Here is a 21,528-nt window from a genome sequence, read left to right as displayed (position 1 = left end):
ATCATTATAACTAACCAAATACTACCACTCTAATTTCTAGCACTACATACAAAGAACGTCTGTGTGATTCAAGTAGTAGTTGCAACAATTTTAGCAACTACTCTTAGCTTATATGTACGCCTTCTATATTGCAGCCACGGCTTCTGTTTTCGTCTGTAATTTTCCGTGGAAGGAGCAAACGAGCTTTTTCAGCAAATTTTCACAGGATTTGCGTAATCATGAAGCAATCAGCAAATTATATCTTAGTAATTTTGTCAGCTTCAAATCCGGTAACAAGAATAGCTTGACATGAGTATTTCAAATACAAAAATTGCAGGCTCTGTGATAAAGTAGGGCAACATTGTAATCACCCATTTCTTTGGAACACCTTATTGTTATACCTTAATGTTTTGTTCATCGTGTGGAAATAGTTTTGCATGAAGATAATCCCACATGTTGATGAGGTTCTTCTCGAGCTCGCTTGATTTCTTTTGTGCTCAGTTTTAAGTCGCATGAAAAATCATATATGTATCATTATCACAATCCTACTATACCGGTCGTCTATGCATAGAACAATTTGTCGTTCTTCCAGATGTCAATTATGGACTCGGATGGTCTCTCGGCGAGTGAGATGATTGTGGGCTTTGGCGACACTATGGACGATAGGGACGTACTGGGGCATTGGATGAAGCCGCCGAAGCAATTAGGCAGCAAGTATGTACGCATTCCTTACTTGGTTCACTTCGCTTCCATTCATAAACATGAAAGATGCCTGAGTAGAAAGCATTAGTTGGTCTCCACTCGAAAGAAGTCGATCGAAGTTTTCCTCTCGCCAATACCACTTTTCCTCCTCCCTTTCCAGGAATCTGCCATTACTCTGATTGTTCTATTCATTCTTATAACTTCCTTCTCCTAACTTTCTTCACTATTACTAAAAATCGTTGGAACAGAAATTGGACATCAAGCTGGCTACCAGTCCATTTCTCAATAAAGTCCTTCGATGAAAAAGTGCAAATCTCTCAGTATTGACGCTCATTGAAACAACAAGTTTCATTCGAGTACGACAATTATTTATGGAGCGTTGTTATCAGATCTGAGCTCTCACTCTCGTTCATTTCTATTGCAGAGCTCTTCAGAATCATTTTTCCATTCATTGCGCTATTTGACTCTATCTGGGTTCCTGGTCGACTTCAATCCAATGCTTCCCTTCTAATTTTTCGGAGCGAACTAATATCCGTTGGCGGTCTACAGTAAAACGAAGGGTGATGATGGAAAAGTGTTGTTAGATATGGGACAGTGCGAGTCTTTGTGGGAAATGATTGAAGTCATGATTAGCTTTCTCCTTCACTCCCCCTCCCTTCTATTAAAGACACCGTATCACGAAATAAAATAAAAATGAAATAATATTGAAATCGAAATGTGGTACGGAAACACCAGAAGAAACGTAGGGTTCGGCTTGCATATTACGGGACGAGCGCGGTCTCGCTCAATTCCTCCTAGCCGTCATATGGAAAACGCTTTAATTCCCGCGACGTATGTTAGGGTGCGCACCCTTGTACGCTCTGGTCCCATCAGCATCCTATTTTTTGGTTTCATTCGAATGAAAGCGGTGAGAAGACCTCTTCAATCTTCGACCGTTCTCTCGTGAACGCAGCGCGTGCATTTGCATGGAGCGTTGCACCAGACTTCGTAGGAAGGAACGTCGTCCACGTCGTTTTTACAAGGATTAGGGGTATGCGAGTGGAGTCACGCTTCATTTTCGTTCTCTACAACTCGAACTCCGCGTTCGTCCTGGGCTTTCCGTAGCCTTTCGTTGTACGCTGCCTCTGAATTTTTGTTAAAAACTCTTTGCGCAGATCAAGAACAGCTACTACAACATCTATAACGACCAACGTTTCGACTCGTATCAACTACTCTGAAGTGAGAACAGCTGCTAGATACTCTCACATGCGTAAGGAACAAGAAACTACTCTTCAGGAAAGTATACGCTAGTCTAAGATATATCCTGAATTGCCGCCACCTCAGTTTGAAATGCTGCTGTGATGTTTTCGGGTCACAGTACGATGGACCTAAGCGGGCTTTCATGCTTTGGAGCAAAATCAACGATTCTTTTGAGAGCGTGGAAAGTTCCACAATGAAAGGCGAAAGAAATAAGTCTCCACTGAGTACTATTCATTTCTTGCAACTTACCGAAACGTTACTCCAATTTCAGTTCCATGGCTGCAGGTAAAAATCCAACCCACCGTGAGATAATGCTTCACGCATGATTTAGTTGAGTATTATATGTGGGAGAACAACGCCTATCGTTCTTGACACGAATCAGTGACTTGTGACAATGGCTGCATCTTAACGTCTAGCTTCGCTTTTTTGTCTGCAGGTGGAGCACCCGGACGAGTGCATGGTCTGTTCTTAGAACAGAAACCGCGTCGCACTTTTGAAAATCAAAAATCTCGTTTTTTTGTTTTATTCCGTTTTTGCTTCACTGACTGAGAACATAACGCTAGTAAGGAGTAACGCGCTAAAAATTTAAGGGTCAAATTCGAAGTTGTTATTTATGACGAGTACTTCGAAGAAGTCGGTTTCAGTAACTTGAAAATACAGATCTTAGCACTTGTATTTTATTTTTTGGCCATTAGCATTTAGAAGCGAAATTTAAAATGTACACAAATATGTGCAAATAGTAGCGGCTTTACAAAGATGTGTATTTTTGAGAACTGTTGCAAGAAACTGTATTCCTGTTCCTTCTTTCCTTTTCCTCTCTCTTTTTTCCTCAGAGCTCAGTAGCAGAAATTCTCGCTTTTATTTTTTCGTATATTCAATGCATAAGTGCCAAATACGCCAAAAGTAATTGGACAAATGACTCGGTCTTAATGTGATTGCATTCGCTTCCACTGAAGACTGGTCTCCGTTGTTTACCTCCTGAGAGAATTATGAAGTTGATGTGTCAAATCCTATGATATTTGCCGTCATGCGAGTGTCTACACAACCACGTTGATACCGCTGTTGTGCTGTATAATATTCGGCACAAAATCCCAACACTCAACACTTACAAGCTCAACCTTTCCGTCTTTCTGCGATTCTAAAACACACGTTTTCTGCCATGCTAAAGTGCACTTATATTACGTTGGTCTAAATTCCACTTTTTTTTGAAAAATATCGCATAATTTTTGTTTATAGATATCAATGAGCAAAATAATGACCATCATGATCCATTACGCATGTCCAACGCTTTACGTATTTTTTTTCTCGCTTTCAGCTCTTCGTGATCCTCAAATGTTTCCATAGATGCAGCTCCAGTGCCCAAAACAAAAGGGAGTCAGATGGGGACAAGTCAGGAGAATAAGCACGGTGCTGTAGAACTATTAAACCAACTCGGAAATTTTTTTTGGGAGTACGTTTGGCAGCGTAAAATCGGGCATTATCGTGAAGTAGAGCAACATGGCCCATTTTCTTACGCTTCTCGCGAACTCAGTTTGCCAATTTCTGCATTTAAGAAAAATAGACTGGGCGGTCACGGTGAACCCACATTGGAGCAGTTCATAGTACAGCATTCCCTTGGAATCCCACCGACAACACACCGATATTTTTTCATGCTAATCTCCTCTCGACTTTTAGAGGTGGTTCGCGGCGCATTAGCCAACTTTTCTCCCGCGTATGACTGACATATAAAACCCAACTTTCATCTCCCGTAATGAAAGCCCTGTCTGTATGGGCGCAAAGCAATGGCTAACAATTACTTACTCTTGTCCCCAGGTTTGAGGCATTAAATTCGTGGGGAACCTAAACGGACATCAGTTTCTGTACGTCAGAGCTTGAGAACGTCTGACTATTGTCCGCATCCAACTGTCGACTGCAGCCCACGTGTCGTTTGGCTCGTCTCTGCGTCAAGCAAAGCTTAATCATTCCTTCTAGCGAAGAAGGGAGGCCTACCTTCGAAATATTTTCTGGCTCGAACTGCTGGAACAAACGATCGACAGTCCAGCGGGAGACTACATCTCTCTGGAACGGAGCACAGATATGAGCGGTGGCGTCGCATGCGTTGTGACCTCACAGAGAATCGTAGTACACGATGGTTGGAATTCGACTCTGGTTTATTGGAGTCATGATTGAATAACAGTGAAACGTGGGCCCTTATATGCCCCTCCGCTGTAATCTTCTAGAACATTCTACTATACTCAACTGCTAAGAATGACTTCAAAACTTCTAAATTCTGGATCGAAGAACAAATTTTAATGAAAGACTTCCGCACCAACGTAATAAAACTATGACTTGAATTGATTTAGTCGACAGGAAGAAACTTTTGCTCACATCATCTGTAGTCATGAACATAATACTACGCGACCGATCTGCACGAAGAGCTCACCACAATCAAAGCGTTCGTACGTAACTATATTTTCCCCTGATTGACCTTTTGCCTGAAGGTCCTATCGCTGCTGGGTCTATTCAGCTTTTTCACTCGGCAATGTTCAGAAGTTCAGCCGAAACAAGAACATGTTGTCAAGCGTTTCATCTCCTCCGAGACATTTGTCGGATCGGATTATAATCTTCGGTGGATCGGTCCAGGGCGACACAACGCCTTTGCAATTTTTAAGTAACTTCCTCAATTCAATCATGAATGGAAGCTTGTACGTGCCCAGATCTTGCAACAAAATGCCTGATTGCATTTATTACAGGCAACTATGGGCAGGTAGCAATTAAACTCGTAAATATAGCATGTTTTGTATTTAAAACAACTTGTAGCCGAAAAATCAGAAGTTATAAATAGTAGAGTCAAAACGACATGACGCACGTACGCAATTGCTTACGCTGCTTCTCTCGAAGGTGGAGCATAGCTGTTAGGAGCGTAGTGAAACCCTTGCTAGCAGCACCCATCGCTGCAGTTTGCGATGGTCCTAACTCTATTCCAACTGCTGCCTCCACGACGCCGTTTCGAGCGTGTACGCAAATGCACCGGAACTACACTCGTGATTCATGTCGCTTTGACCCGACCATACAATAACTCCTATTCGTCGTAATACGCCCTTCTATACGTCGATGGATGTACGTGATATCTCATAAGGCTCTTTTTTCACACACGTAATTCCCCATAAACCAATCTTTCCTCCTCAGTCAAACAATTATTTTGAGTTTATTTGATGTAAACTGACTGCTTCTAATCTGATATTATAGAGACCTTTGCCGCGAAAACTAAAAAGTTGTCAGTAAACTATCGTCGCCTTACGGGCGGACGTTCTCCTTTCAAAGAATTCACAATGGCTAGGGCGGCTGCTTAAGTCATCAATATAAAAATGTTGTTGTACTGTCGTATTTTCAGGCAGACTTCCATATTTCATCCTTTTGTTTTGGAACCGAGCCTGTGATCCTCCTCTGCCTTAATGCAATGCATTATGGTCCATGTAATGCTTCAGAACGAGCTTCCGAGCTATTGTTTACATTTCGCTCTGCTGCTAGAAGCTGTTGTAGCTGGGCTAATATTGCTCTTTTTGGCAATGTTCGTTACTGTAATACAGAAACAAATTAAGTTCGAAATTAGTTGGTATTTTTCCCACTAGGACAGCAAATGTACGCAGCTTTAGTTGAGGACTGATTTTTCTCTTCTTTTTTGTTTTCTTGGTCTTCCGAAGATTTCTGGCACTTCCACTCCATACTTACTACTACTTACCGTATATCAATCCCCCTCAATGAATTCTTCGTTCTCAAGGTTGTGCATCCACAGCGGACATATGAAAGATGACGTCAGCGGTTGTGTCATTGCATCAAATTATTTAAAACCATGTTCAGCCTGATCATCTGCATTCCGAAGAAAATACCAAAGTAAATCGAGACTGCAGCGGATTTTGCACCTGAATCTCCTTCGTAAGAGTTGTAACCCACATAACCTTCTTGCTCTTTCCTACTTTTTTCGTTGTCTAAATGTAAAGGAGCAATGACCAAGGATAGAGGTGCTGATCATTCAGATTGTCATTTGCATTTGACTTGTTATTATTACGGCTACTCTTCTTTATTCGGCGCCTTCGCCTTCGTCAGAGCCCGAAATGACGGAACATTTCCAACATTTGCAACTTCTCAAATAGCTTGTTTGAATAAATCACTTTTCGGTATGAGAATACTTCTAAAAGCAACCCATAACTCTAAAAGCAACAGACAAGAGGCCAAATAGTTACAGTGCTCACCTCAGTAGCCGGATAACCATGACATCGCTTGACTAGCTGATAGAATCGCTTCGCTAAAACCACCTAGGATGTGACCCGCATGTAACCCCGTAGATCCTGTAGAGGTTTAGAAACAGAGCCAGCTCACTTCTCACTCCTCGCATGCGCTTTGCACTAATCTTTTCCATTCATTTTGGCGCTTAACCACAACCCTTGTAAACTTCTGTGCGTCACAGATTCGGGTTTGGTTTAAAAAGGAGCATTTTTATAGCATTGCCTGCGATGAACACCGAGACGGATCACGGCTCTTTGCTCTTGCTCCATGTACAGTATTGATACGTTGCAGAAAGTAACCCTATATTCAAGTAAGGTCAGACATCACGCTTCTATTGTATATCTACAATTAATATTATTGGTCCCTAAATATGGCACCAATTTATCGACAGATAAAATAGATAGGTTTGTCTTTGATGGTTTCTGATTATCGACTACAGAACATCGTCTTTTACATACTGCACCTATTCCCAGTCGTCTGTCGCCTTCATGATTCTTAAATGCGTGGAATATATAGGAGCTAATGAACAGCCCGGATCAAAATCCATCGGACTTTCTGTTTGGGGGTTTATAGAAGAGCAACTAATTTGTCGAAAAACAAAAATTCAGTGACTTAACTACCTCTGTCGTCCCATTTATTCAATAAAGGAACGAATTCACGTATTTCAAATGCTTTTGAGAAAAAAATAACATCTGAGCCTTTCTTATGGCGCACTTAATTTTTCACCACCCTGTATTCTATTCTAAACAAATACTGTTTCAAAGCTTTCGGAATCCCTCAATTTTTTCATTTCACCCTAAAAGAGCAGATGCGTTCATCTCCTCCCTATCTATGATCTCGAGCCTCTTACTAAAGCACATAAAATTTTTATGACTGCTGGTAGGTAATTACTGATGACATGCAAAACTGCAGTAGACAAAAAACGAAGGCAAAAATGATAAAGTTCTGCTATTCCAATATGTTAAAATCCCCAATATGTTATGCATTTGTGAGAGTTCTGCTCTCCTTCATTTCAATATAAATTACTCTCTTCTCTTGTCCCCCTTCTTCTTGTCGTGCTCTGATCAGGTGCTTCGCAAACCACCGGAATCCTCGGAGCAGTTCGCGTGTTTCGTAGGATTGTTCTCATATGCTTGTCAGTCATTGGAAATCCAATTGAGTTTCATGAACCTCTGAAAACGATGCTGGCGTGCTCGTTTTTGTAGAAAGATTTCCACATAAAATCCTACGTTCTCAAGCGATTTTTTCAGGGATTCTCAGGGTAGATTGCATCTTTGACGTTCTATCCCTCACATGTGAATCAGAAGAAAATAAATGTAGAAACAAAGTAACGCATACGGCACCAGGTGCCACAATCTTTAATCTGAACAACTGACCTGTGACTGCGTGTTTGAATCTTGACAGCAGCACCTTGATAGGTTTTCTGGAACTGGAAAATTTATGCCTTTATGGAATGAAGGACTGCGAAGGAATGCGAAGGACTTGACGAATAACAATACGTAGTTCCGTTAAATACAGAGACAAAATTCGCAAATCCTGATTTCTCAACTGTTCAATAAATAATGATGATTATATTCATTTAGGCAAGCTATTTCTTTTAGAGCTGCAATTTAATTTTTGGTCAGTAGTTCCTATGAGCGGATACTTTGTTGTTATTTTTTTTTATTTACTAGGCTAATCAGCGTTCCATGAAACAATTAGCACGCCAATGTATGCGCTGTTGGAGTTCAATTAGTTTGTTTTTTTTACTCTAAAATAAACTTGTGGGTGAGGCAAAGTTACTAGCCCTGGAGCGTCGAACCCGAGTAACCTCTGAGCCACTTTCACATATTTCACTCATATCTTTCCAGTTTTCTCAGTGGAACTTTCGTTTAATGGTAGCAGATCGGCAGTGGAAAGACGGAAAATCAATCAAATTGAAAGTTCTACTAGATAGCGTGTGAGTCATAGCACATTTGAAGTGAACACCACCAGGTGACTTATCCTCATTTCTGTCAGATTTCCCTGCTTCAATGAGTCAACAATGATAGGAAAATGTGAGAATGAGTGCTGAGTGATATTTTTGTGCTTGGGCATGATTGACCTAAGACTGTAACTTGCAGGTGACTTTCAGTATTGTTTCGTTTGCAAGCGTTATGTTTTTTGCTGACTTCGCGAAATCTTCATCCCCTTAATTTCCTTACCATCGCGTGAATTGTGCTGCCACTATTTGACAATACAATTCACGCGATGTATTTTGTTTTCGACGGCTCATTTCCGAAAATGTCTTTCATTTGCAACAAACACTCAGGATAATACTACAAACTTCATGCATTTTCTTTCTAAGACCATTGCGTCCCGGTCGCTGAAAAGAACTCAAAGACAGCAGTGCGGGGAATTTTCCCCATTAATAGATAGGATTTATGACGTTGTTTCCGATATGATTCTGTCGCTGATCTGTTCATGTTCCTTCATTCCTTTACTCTTACAGATGTGAAGAGTTGCATCATTTTGTAAACTGGCTGGCCGCTCTGCTCCTAACGGTACATTTAGTTTTCTGGATTTGTCATAATGCTCGCGAACCTTAGTACTTGACTCTCGAAGCTTATATGTTACAGGAGAGAACTCAAGACTAGAAATTTTTGCAAGTTATATCCTCCAATGTTAAAATCTGCAGGAGAAACCGATGTAGTCATTTGCAAAACTACAGAGGATTTCTCGAATCCGTGCAAAAAATCCATGAATGAATTAAGCCGAAGCATGGCTCTCTATCACGCAAGAATTGTCAGTTTATTTCAAATTGCTGCCTTGAGTTTCACTCAGTAAGGCGTTTTTGCAACTATTCACCATCCCACTCAACACCTCTGTCTTATATTACAGAAGATCTGTATGGCATGATGCTCTCTTAAGTTTGAGGTACATTTTTTAAAAGGCAAGGAAAAACCTTTTCGTGCAACACAACACTGAGGGTTTCGTTGTTACTCTCAAATTTTCAGGTTTTAAAGGATCTGGGCTTACAAAACGCTTATCTCTAATAAGGATCATATCAATCTCGTAATATTTCGTTAACGAAGTGAAATATAAAAATCGTTTCATCTTTCCAAGAATCACTAAAAATTTGGCATGGTAATTTAGTTCCTTGGGGTCCATTTTACTGAGAAACATACCTATTTTCTATGTTACGTTAATATCTAAACATTTAGTTCCATATTTATTTTTCTCCTACACTTGCAGTTTTTATGAACCTTCAAGATCTTGGGAGTGGTCCTGCTTGGCTGGTTCTGCTCTAACTTTGCTTCAAAAATTGCATTTTCACTTCCGTAGGCACTACAAGAACGAATAACAAATCCCCAGTCATCCCGAAAATATTCCTTTAAAGTTTCATTCATTGTGTCAATACCAGAACGAGTTTAAATAACATGAACAGATGATACATTAGTCGATGTTTTGAGTTATTCTATCGTTCGTGCTTTTCAAGATTTGAAAAGTACGTTTTGAAGAAAAACTTTTCGAAGTTCCTCTTTCCTGCAACTTGTCCATTGCATCAATTGGTCGCTTTACCTTGGTAACTACTAAGGAGTCTTGGGAGCTGATAATCGCCTTGTTGATTCCACTTTTTCCCATTCTCCACCGCTCATTTTTACTTTCATTTAATACATCTGTTTCCATGCTTGCGTTCTCTGGTTGTGCATTCCCTAAATAAACATTGTTTCTAACATACATGAACAAGAAAATTTCACTTATAGAGCCATCAGTGAAGGGGCAGAGGCGATGTTTGTGATGTGCAGGATTGTTAAAGGCATCACCCCACGAATCTGAGGTGGTGCAGATTTCAGGTGGAGTATTCGTATACGGGATGGGAGACTACGGAGAGGGGGGTGATTCCGTCCATTTCTTCCTAATTGCCGTAAAAAACGGCCCGGAAGACACGGCTTCATTCGTTTTGGCGCACCATTTTGTACAAGAGGTTCGATTGGAGCGCGCTAGTCTTGTGCGGCGCCGCATCTTCCGGGCCGTTTTTTACGGCAATTAGCAAGAAATGGACGGAATCACCTCCCTCTCCGTAGTCTCCCATCTCGTATACGAATACTCCACCTGAAATCTGATCCACCTCAGATTCGTGGGGTGATGCCTTTAAGTTGGTTCGGTCTGCTCTATGATCGTCTACATCGTTGCAGTGGAGCAAAATTTGCTTCGTTAATCTATTTCCGCTTCAGATAAACTATTAACTTCACAAAACAAAATTTCCAGAAGAATCGTGCATTGTATTTATTGTTTTGCAATTGTTTTGTGGCTTCCAGTTACAATATAATCTAATAGATTTACATTGCGCCTAATATTTATGTATACATACTCGGCTCAGAAACCATAGGTTTTTTAAAATTTCTTTCGTTTATGGCTGCGTTTTATATACCATTATTCAAATCAATGAATCAAACTATGGATAAACACATGTAGTTTGCTGATTTATCTACAACATAAAAATATTAGGCAGCGATCCATATCTTTACTCTGTGCACAGAGAGAGGGATGGATAAAAGCAAGAAGTAAAAACAAGCCGTGCATGATGAGCACAGCCCCTCCAGCATCCGTCATAACGGCATTCATTTGTTGCGCAGCATTACTGTCGCATCTCACCAGAAACCTACTAGATTTCTCTTTTACTATCCTTTTTCTGACTGAAATTGTCGCCAAGTGCTTAGCAAAGTTCTCTAACAGCAAAAAGGACTACAGATTACTGTTGTGTACAGCAATACCTTTGAAAAGAAAAAAAAAGAAATTAGAGCAAAGTATTGGATAAGGCAAAAAACTCCTTAGAACAATGACTAACTTTGTTCTACGGAGTTTTTTGCTGTCCTTTGTAGCCCTTACTTCGTTTGTTAGTTGTCAATATTTTTATATTCTTCTGAAATCTCTCTTTGTTAGAATTGACATGTAGGTGAAAGGTAATTAGAATATAGCTATTTTCTGTTCGCGATTATCAGTTGTTGAAACAAATACTCTACTATGCGTGAACATTTAAAAGGCGACATGAGAGTGACGCTGCGGAACCGTCGTAACATTGTCCAAGCTCAACGTGACGGAATGTACTGTACTAGAACATCGTCTTCTGTCACGATGTATTGGACTCCGGCGACTGTAAATAAGCATTCATAATTCATTATTGAAATTCGAAAAAGTGGCTGTAATTATGAAATCATTTAGGCCATGATGTCTCCAAATGAGAAGTGAAAAACAAACAAAAACATTGCATTTTTGCTAATGACTGGGTTGCACTCTCATGTACGCGCAAGGCAACAGAATAGCTCAAAATCACACGACTTTCCCTCTCCCTCTCGGTCTGCTAAGCCGATGAAAGCCCGACGCGACTAAAGGTCATTTGCAAAGCAGCGCAAAAATAAGTCGACCTCAATGAAAGATCAATTTATAACATCGACTAATATATCTATTCACGCTGTTTAGGATCTCTTTCGCGTTTTGTAGCAATTTCCATCGAAGATCAAAGTGTTTAGTCCTTATGGAAATATGTTTGAGATGCTTGATTGTTTATTAATCTTTTTATATTACTGCGGGTTTGCAAAAACAGCTTATGAAGGAGAGCAGGAGAGTCAACTTTCTTGTGGAAACGAAAACAAAGGACTGGCTTTTCGTCCACTACATTTCATTGCTTATCCTCATGTTTTGGTGTCTCTAAACCGAAATACTCGACCATCTTCTTTGTGCGAAAACAACTCGTACATAGAAGATATTCAACCATCCGTTATAATCGGATAGTTATTTCCTGGATGCCTTCCTTTTCCTCAGTGGAATATCCCACGAGAGAACCAACACAACTATCTCTCTCCTTTTTCTGGAATTTTTTTGTAAGTGTCACAGAGTGCTACCGGAGGTCGCTAGGACGTTCATCTGGTCCAATGACGCAGTGGTCGTGGAAATTTGAAATAAAAAAGGTGTAGGTTCATATTACAGGCGAAATGTTCGTAAAGTCTGAGAATAACAAGTAGGTAACTTCTGGTCGAGTGATCTACGGAAAGTAATCCAGTCGCAAGAGAAACTCTGGTCGTTTTTCAGCTTGAAAAATGAGACGGAGATCAAGAATTTGGGTTGGACATGAATGACTTAGACAAAAAAATGGGTCTAGCTAGGGTTGGCGCATTATTACCGCTTATTTCATTTTGATATTGTTATTTATTTGATTCTAGTGTTTCTTTTTAGTCGACAATTTCATATTAATTAGAAATTTTAAAAACATCTATTCATTTCACGAAATGTCATTTCGCACCACTGAATTTCCTCCATCAAACTTCTCTTGAAGCTCTTATTTAGATTGTGTTATAAATGAATTATTTAGGAGCTGAAAATTATCGATTGTCAGATTCAGAAAAAAAATTTCATTGCATTCTTTTTTTTTGTTCAATTCAGGATTGAATGAGAAAACCATTGGCACGCTGAGCAGCGCTTGAATGCGCCCATTCATAATGACTCTTCCAAAAATATTTCCGGAATTGGTCAGTATTACAGGTTCTGGTACTCAACGTTTGTTTGAATTAAAAAAAAACATTGTGGACTCTTTTGGATGGAAACGGACGCAGATGCAGCTCTGAACGCATAAACCATCTTTTTTTCTTATAACTGACTTTTTTGTCCGATTTTGAAAGGTATCGTATGTGTCAACTGGTCGGACTTAATACGTTGTTATGCATGCGGCTTCTAGCTGCTCATTGACCACTTCATACATTTTTAGGAGTTGCTGCTTCGCTGCATATATGTTTCTTCGCTGAATTCTCCCATGAATTATCCCTCCTCATGCGGCGGCGGTCAGAATCCTTCCAATATGTCTTTTGTTCGAAGAGTTTGTTTTTGTTAGAAGAGCCGTATTGTCTTACTTGGTCGCTAATTTGTCCTTGTTATCTTGCCTTTTAGTTATCACCTGCATATTACGCACAAAGCCATATCTGAACGATGATGCAGTGAGCTTGAGAATAGTTTTTAAACTAACGTTTACGTATAGCGAAATGGGCGTGGTGATGGATTCAGTAGCAATTTGCGTTTGCTTTTCCTCGTTCGTTGGAAAATACCCAAAACCAATAAAGTGCCTGCCGGGCTCTCCATGTTATTGTCGTTTCATCGCCCTTGTTGGCGCTCGTTTCTGCATTCGATGAATCTTCCCAGCTCGTAAAACCTTGTCTTTCCACTGTATTTAAAAAGTTCTTACGTCGACGGCTTTTTGGAAGTGATGAAATGTTGCAGCGAGGAATTTATTCTCTTACATGGTTTTGAAACATCTTTTTTTGAAAAGCTGGAATTGCTTGCTTTTCTTACACTCTGTTTCTTTTTCCAGAAAGGTTGCAGGCACCCACACATAGGGATTTGCTTTTTTTGGAATTTTTACAGTAACGAGTGAAGTGTTACGCTTAAACAATAAGTCACGCTAAAGGTACAAAATTCTACTGGACACTACACGAGAACCTTCGTTTTCAACACAGAAAATTAAATTGAAAAAAACTACATACATGAAGAAAAAATTGCACAAAATTTTCTAATCATCCTCTTCTAGACTCGCACGCGATGAGAAGGATTGAATTCTTGTGCCTTGAAAATTTTCTTATTAAAAAAATTGAATATCAAAGGGAAGTGGGAATTGAAAAAAAGTTAGTTACACGTGTTGATCTTCTACAGATTTCTGCAGACCAGGCGCAAGAGCTTACACAGGCGTTGCAATTAAATACGATGAAGCACATCTCGACATGGCACAATTGTAGAAGCACCTGTCTCAATTTCAAGCGAGAGATTAATGTTCACAGTTACTTCTCCCTTCTTCACCCACAGGAGATCACTGCAAAAAATTTGCGTGGGAGAATCCTTAAGTCGTGTGTATTTCTGGTAGATCTGCCTTTTTTCGCCTGCGTTCCACCGCGACCGCTCCAGCTTTTTTTTCTTCAGCTTTTTTTTCTGTTCCATCTCATTCAATCCTTACCTCGCACCACCATATCCATCCAGTAACTATTAGTTCTCCAGTCAGAAATATATGAATATGTTGTTTGTGAACCATCTACGACATTACAAAAACTTTATTTTCCTTCCTTTATGCTCAATTGACTTCTGTTCCTTTTTTAATATCACCTGGGTGTTCTTTTCCCTTGTGCGTAATCCACTCCATTCGTCGTTGTCATCTTTCCCAGTCATGACTATGAAAGAAGGAGAAAAGAGTAGATGTGGTGAGTCATCGTAAATAAAAGCGTAGTTCAACTTCACACCAATTCTCAGACTCGCATTGATGTATTGCCGTTACTTTTTAGTGCAGAGTGACAAGCACAGTGAGACGCACCCGTTTTCCACCCAGGAAATGCACTGAATCCTTCACTAGTCAATAACAACGCTTTCCCCTTAGAATCCTTGAAGCTGTTCTCGTTTGCCGTTAGAATCTGATGCAGGAATGTCTAGTACGGTTCAACGAACTTCTCACGATGAATTCTTGTCACCAACAGTTTCAGAAAAGTGAAACTGCTGCTTTGCAGAGGTGAACTGCAGCTTTCTGTTGATGGGGTGCAAAATACCGCTGGAATCGTTTTTATAACGGCATCATGTTCTGTTATATATACAAAGTAGTCAGATTTCCCATAACATCAACAACGTCGGGAGGCAGCGATTCACTGTGCAACTTAAATCTCTGGAATGTAAGTAGTTCTTCGGAGCTAACAGGAGATTTGACACATATCTCATTACAAAGTAATTGTTCTTTTTGTCTCCTCGTCTGCCATTACTCACTTGAAGTAGGAATAGGAGCGAATTTCACTTTTGCAGTCGGTCATGTCTTCTCTTGTTTCTAATTTAAGATTGAAAGTGGTGTTATAATCCACCAGAAGGCGGACCTTTACACTGATTTTATTTTTGAAAAAAAAGATGTTGAATAGCATATGGACCGTAACCGCAGTGATTTTATTAACGTTCAATCATCTACTTTTGCCATAGCTGTGTTGTTTACGCTAACACATTTACCTCCAAGTGTTATTCTTTAAAGTGAATAATGCCCTACAAATACACACAGAATACAAAATAGATTTTTTATTGGTGTTTCTACGAAATTTTGATGGGAAGATGGAAAGGTGGAACCTTCATCAGCCTGACGTTTCGGCTTTTTCGCCTTCCTCAGAAGCGTAAGTAGACGTTGGCTGGAGCAATCTTACGTTTATTCTGTCAAGTGTCCCATTACCCTGCATCTGTCTTTCGAGAGTCATTCAATGTGGTGAAAATGGGAGCGACAACACTACGTAAGGCTAATTTCAACATGCATGGCTTCCGTAATAGTGTCTACAATATCCATATACGTGTTAAAATACAATACGCAGTAAGTAGGTAACCTTAAAAAATTTGATTCTCATTAATTTCCACGTTTTTTACAATACGTTGCTAAGCATGGATATTTTCCTCGAGTCGATTTATTACTACTTTTGAAGCTCTCGGCACAGTAGATTTTGTGATTTCTTGATTACCCCGGTTTTACTATCACTAGTACATGCTGTATTATTCCTTTCAAACCAAAATTTATGCCTTTCTCCCTGAAAGCAGGCAAATCCGGTTTTTGGTTGATGTAGGATTACTTCTCGGTTTTGTGGCAGCAGTTCTGAAAGGAATTATTTACTGCAAATTAAATCTGATCAATACTGTACGTGCAGTTCTGTTCAATGACTTTTCTCCATTTTTCGGTAGCCGCACAGTCCCATAATCATGAAAGCTCTAAGGTTTCAGGCTAAGGAACTGATCCATGTGACTTTTCGAGGCATCCAACAAGGTGAAGTTTTTACCATCTAAGGTCAGAAGGTCGTGAGAATATGAAGGATGGACCCGACCATTACAGCCAACTTTTAAAAGTTTTTATCGGGTAGTTAAAGACTCGTGTGATGTAGCATTATCTTGGTTGAAACACAACTTCCTTTGTGTTAGCTAATTCAGGCGCTTCTATCGATTGCTTGCTTTAATACACTTAACTGTGAACGGTATTTTCCCAAAGTAATGGTTTCATTTGCAGGTTGCAGGTTGCAGCTAATATTAAACGATTCCCTTCCGGTCCCATTAAATGCGTGGCTGGACCTTCGGAAGCCTACTTTTGCCCTAGTCAGCGTCTCCGCGCCTACACCATAATCTTTTGTGCTTAATATTGTTATACACATAGAGAATCGTGAGCAGAATTTCGGTCTACTAATTCCCCTCCGTTTACTCTCGTGGCAGAGGAAGATCGGGTTTGCTAACGACTCCAAGTTGAAATAATCGTCTTTAAGCTGTTGACTGATTGATTCGGAGAACTCTTCCAATCTTTCGACACATTCTATGATTTTTCTTTCACCTAGCGCCAATGTTGTCCTGTCGTTAGCCTCAGTCGGTCATCTAGGATGTGATACATCGCTGAGATTACAATTGTTCCCACAAAACTTTCTAAACCACCTACTACAGGTGGAATCATCAGCAGCAGCACCCTTTCTACACACAGCACCCATCTTCTTTTGAGTCTGTGAAGCATTCTTGCTTTTTTGGAAATAGAAAACCATTACAAAAACATATAAGTCAAAAATACTCCTCTTTTTCTGCCATTCAATACGTTATAAAACACGATGTAATTTGCGATGCGATCGCTCCTCGGAAGAACATTCTCGTTATCCTAATGCTTAAGTTGGGTGATACTTTCGTTGTCTGATTTCCTCACCTCATACGTATTGTGAGCACACTTACATGTCCGCGAGGGCAACCACGTCTTAGTCACGAAATCTCATTACGAAAGTTTTACAGTCTATGATGATATTTACCTTCTATAGCTCCGTTTTATGAGTATCACGGTTGCACTTTACCTCCTTTCCAACTAGTGGTTATTATATTCGTAGTTAATGTTAACTAAAATACAGACATAGACATCCTTTACTCAAGAACTCTTCTTCTCTCATCATATCGTAATTCCTCTCCTATAAAGAATATGGAAAATTTGATGCCTTCCTAATCGATACTGTTCTCGAGATATCATTCCTTGCTTTTATCTACACTGCAAGAGTGTCATTCGAGTCCTGCACAGAATCGATAAATCATGATCGCATCATGGATTTGTGAAACCCTGCCTACAGCACTTCCTTGCCCATTTATCTCTGTAGAATCACGCTTGTTCGTCCTCGTTTCTAGGACAAGTCACATGGTTGTAAAACAGTCAAAACATAAAGCCAAACTTATGGATATGAAAGGAGTGCTCAGGAACAAAATTGTCATTACTATCTTCCAATGAATTATATCGAAATGTGCTGAGGCGATTTGAAAAGGACGGCAAATTTTCCCATCATTGTCACACACTTGTCAGTCCACAGCTCATGTGACCAGCAAAATGCAGAATAAGTCCAACTTTCTTAGTTCACCTTCTCATATGAGCTTATTCCTCTTGGCGAACACAGTTTTGTATTTATCTGATTTCTCATTAGTTATTTTTCTCTCACTCAGAGATTCGGAACGCATGTTACCACAACCTTCGTGTGCAAGGAAACTGTCTTACTCTGGCCATTCTTCTTTACCTCATTCACTGTGTTCTCGTCTTTTTGCAGAATCCTTATGATAGGAGACATCCAACAGAAATTCCTTGCCTTCGACGATATTCGCACATTTAGCATGACGGGTGTCATCATCCTAAGTGTGGTGTTGGTCGCAATCGCAATTGCCTTCTTCGGATGCTATCTTCTGCTGAGGTTTGTGCACAGAGCACTTGGTACGGACGGCAGGAAACAAAATAATCGTAAGTAACTCAATTAATTGGCACAGTATAATTTTATTCCCGTCGTCAAACTTTTATTTTGTCGCAATAGAACAATTACTTGCTCAAAATATTTTCTTTGTTTTTATAAGTAAAGAGAACATTTTGGTTAAATGATTGCCTCAGCTCTTTTCCGGGGATCTTCAGTAAGTTTCCAGTAAATAGCATTCATCCCATTCACTGACAACGTCTACGCCAAAAGTCATCTGGAAATGATTGAAATGATTGACATGTAGTGTGGGGCAGTAAACGCAAAGGCCACGTTGAAGTATACTTTATAAAATTATTTTACGTTAAATGTCGTTTACCACAAGCATTGATTAGCAACGTAATCTGTTAATTAAGCCACCGGATGTTTCTATCTAATAGTTAGTTAAAGGCATCACCCCACGAATCTGAGGTGGTGCAGATTTCAGGTGGAGTATTCGTATACAGGATGGGAGACTACGGAGAGGGGGGTGATTCCGTCCATTTCTTCCTAATTGCCGTAAAAAACGGCCCGGAAGATGCGGATTCATTCGTTTTGGCGCACCATTTTGTACAAAAGGTTCGATTGGAGCGCGCCAGTCTTGTGCGGCGCTGAATCTTCCGGGCCGTTTTTTACGGCAACTAGCAAGAAATGGACGGAATCTCCCTCCTGTCCATAATCTACTATCCCGTATACCAATAATCCACCTGAAAACCGTACCACCTCAGATTTGTGGGGTGATGCCTTTAATGTCTGAATCCTTTACGCATTAAGTTTCGCCAACACTGTTGAAGGGTACTGTAAGGTTTGCATTGCTGTTCCCAGTTCATTTAAAGTGCGCACAAGAAATAATTATTGCTTCTTTTTACACTTGGAGTTAAGAGAACATGCACAGAAAGAATTCATAAATATCCTTCCACTTGTTGTCTGCACAACTATTATGTTTCAAAACAGCCCATCCGTAGAACTGCACATTATTATTACTATTATTATTATTCTCATTACTATTATCATTCCTGGGATAACCATTACCAATATAATAAACCCCAAGATTACTACATTTAATGCTAAATTATGCATTCTATAACGTCCACTTTAATGCTTATTCTCTGAATTCTCGATTTGCGCCTTATTTTGTGCACTTATTCGTGATGCCAATGAAATGGTTTTGTTTTTCTTTGCGTTTTCCAAGCGGGTAGTTTTTCAGCTTCTCCGTATTCTAACGTCGTCATACATTCCAAACGAGTGTACGAAATTCAAGCAGAAGAAGGTTGTTTCAATCCTCCTCCAGATATCCACGATCCACCAGACGATCCCACAAAATGGTAATAGATTCATGGTATTTTTCCATTGCTGATATGTAGCTCACCATTACTTACAGTCATTTTTAGTCGAGACCAATGCCAGAAATCACTATAACTTGCTCCTAATTAGGGCAGAAAACATTATGTGCAGGACAGAACAGTAGTTATTGAGCTAAATGACCTAGTCCTGTAACTTGTTGACTTTTATTCTAAATTTTAAGTTCATTTTCGGAGACTTCAACTTCAAAACTAGGAGCGGCCTTAGAAGAGGACCGCAAGATTCTGATTGGTCCAAGAAAATGGCAATCGCCTGGTCAGCTGATATCTGCTACACGCCTCTTCTATGGATGTTCTCTTCTGATGATGGAAGATCATTGTCGGTGGAAATGAGAACCACCCAATGGTAAAACTCGAGCGGAGATGGACCACATCAACCGAAGATAGTATCAACTTGACTTATCGACAGTATCATCCTTCCGCAGTGAATTCGACCACCGTTTCTTCTGGCGCTAAAGCACGATTCAGGCACAAGGTGGAGAGGAACATTTGTTGTCGCCAACAAAGAAGGAGAGAAATATGCGACTACCGCATCCTTAGTCATTCCCATCTCTCAACATGAATTCGCTCTTTATGAGTCTTTAGAAATATGTTTAGCACATCGAGGACAACCTTAACAAACAGCCGGACCACAAACTGCTTCTCAGAGCATTACGAGTCTGTGGTAGACTTACTCAGAAATGTCGAAACTAAATCTTAGGTTCAGCTTCAGAAGTTAGCAAGAGATTTATTGAAAAATGAGCTTTAAGGGTTCATTCGAAGAAATCACACATTGAGTTGTTTGTGGCCAACACTAGCTGCAGGAATCCTGGCAAGAGAATCCTTGCATTTATAAGCACAAGAAAATTCTGGAAGCAACGCAAGGAAATACAATTCTAAAAAAAAACGTCGCGGATCTATGTTGTTCATGTTGTTCCGTCAGCATTTTTCAACTGAGACGGAGTTAGCAATCTTATCGTCATAAGAAGGAACGAAGGTGCACTGCTCAAATCCTCCGTTCTCCTGCTCACTTGCCGAACCAGTACATCTAATGAAGTATCACTCCTCTTTGTATAGAAGTAATCGAGCACAACTAAATCCCGCTCGGCGTGAAAATTGCAAACTTCTGGGCTGATTTTTAATATTAAGTTGGTGCAGAAATTATGCGTATGTTTTCAAACATTCACTCCAAAACCCTATAACTAACCTGAAAATCAATTTATTTAACGAAATAGGAACCATTACAATCCACACATTTTTGCCACCAAGATGAGGGTGATGCTAACAAGATTTCCTTATTCCCGCTGCATAGATGTCCGAGCTTTTGGAGTCTACAAACTTTCGGTCGTTTTCAGCATCACCTTGGTTTTGAAGATCTTGCCACTTAGGCAACTGTCCAAGTGTTTGAAAAAGTGATATTCGGTTGGCGAAAGGTCTGGCGAATATGGTGGGTGCGGCAGAGTCTCTTAGCCTAACGCAACTTGAGCAGCATCACCTTTGAAATGTGTGGCCAAACATTTCTCGTGTAGGAGGCTCGGGCCCTTCCTGTTCACTACCGCCGGGTGAGGAAGTTGGAGGTGAAGGTGTATTTCGTCCAGTTCTTTGCAGTACTTCTCTGCACTGATGATCTCACCAGGTTTCACGAAGCTATAGCCGATTACACATGTACATACACCACCACACAGTCACAATGGTCTTCTTCGGGTGCATTTTCGGCTTCGAAAAGTGCTTGACAACTTCATCCTTGTCCATCTGTTAAGCAGGCGCTTCCTGTTGTCGTAGAAGATTCTTTTCTCATCATACTTAGCAATATGATCAAGAAATGGATAGTTCTTGCTGCGTAACAGAATCGTTTTGCAAATCTTAAAACGGCGGTTTTTTTGGGGCTCACTCAGTTTATGTGGCACCCACCTTTTCACATTATCATTCTTTTCGAAATGGCGGGCTACTAACGCCTAGTTCTTATGCAACCTCTCTTGTTTCAAGCGGATTATCTTCGATGATCGGCTTCAATAAGGTGGTTGTCACATTTGGAAAGGCGGTCGCGACTTCCGTCATCTTCGAGGCTCATATCGCCACAACGAAACCTACCGCGTACCGCGTAAACAACCCCGTACTGTGGATTCGGTGGTGCTTCCCTCACCTTAAAGGCATCACCCTAGCAATCTGTAGTGGAACGCGTTTTAGGTGGATTATGCCTATACTACAATCTGGGCTCGTTGATTGTAGGGTGGAGGGTGATCCACTTCTCCTTGTATCAGTGGAAACGTACG

At 40.3% G+C, this 21,528-nt stretch overlaps 1 protein-coding gene across 1 annotated transcript; it reads left to right on the top strand.

Annotated features, from left to right (window-relative positions):
* Positions 1–571: 571 nt before the first annotated feature.
* RB195_014273 (uncharacterized protein) lies at positions 572–19,609 on the top strand (the record flags this gene model as incomplete). Its single annotated transcript, XM_064204457.1, has 4 exons — positions 572–693; positions 17,805–17,929; positions 19,123–19,240; positions 19,441–19,609. The coding sequence occupies 4 exons, from the start codon at positions 572–574 to the stop codon at positions 19,607–19,609; spliced, it is 534 nt and encodes a 177-aa protein (XP_064060338.1).
* Between the last annotated feature and the right edge of the window lie 1,919 nt (positions 19,610–21,528).

This window comes from Necator americanus, chromosome V (genome assembly GCF_031761385.1).
Source record: "Necator americanus strain Aroian chromosome V, whole genome shotgun sequence".
Lineage (NCBI taxonomy): Eukaryota > Metazoa > Nematoda > Chromadorea > Rhabditida > Ancylostomatidae > Necator > Necator americanus.
This window is presented reverse-complemented; position numbering and strand designations above follow the sequence as displayed.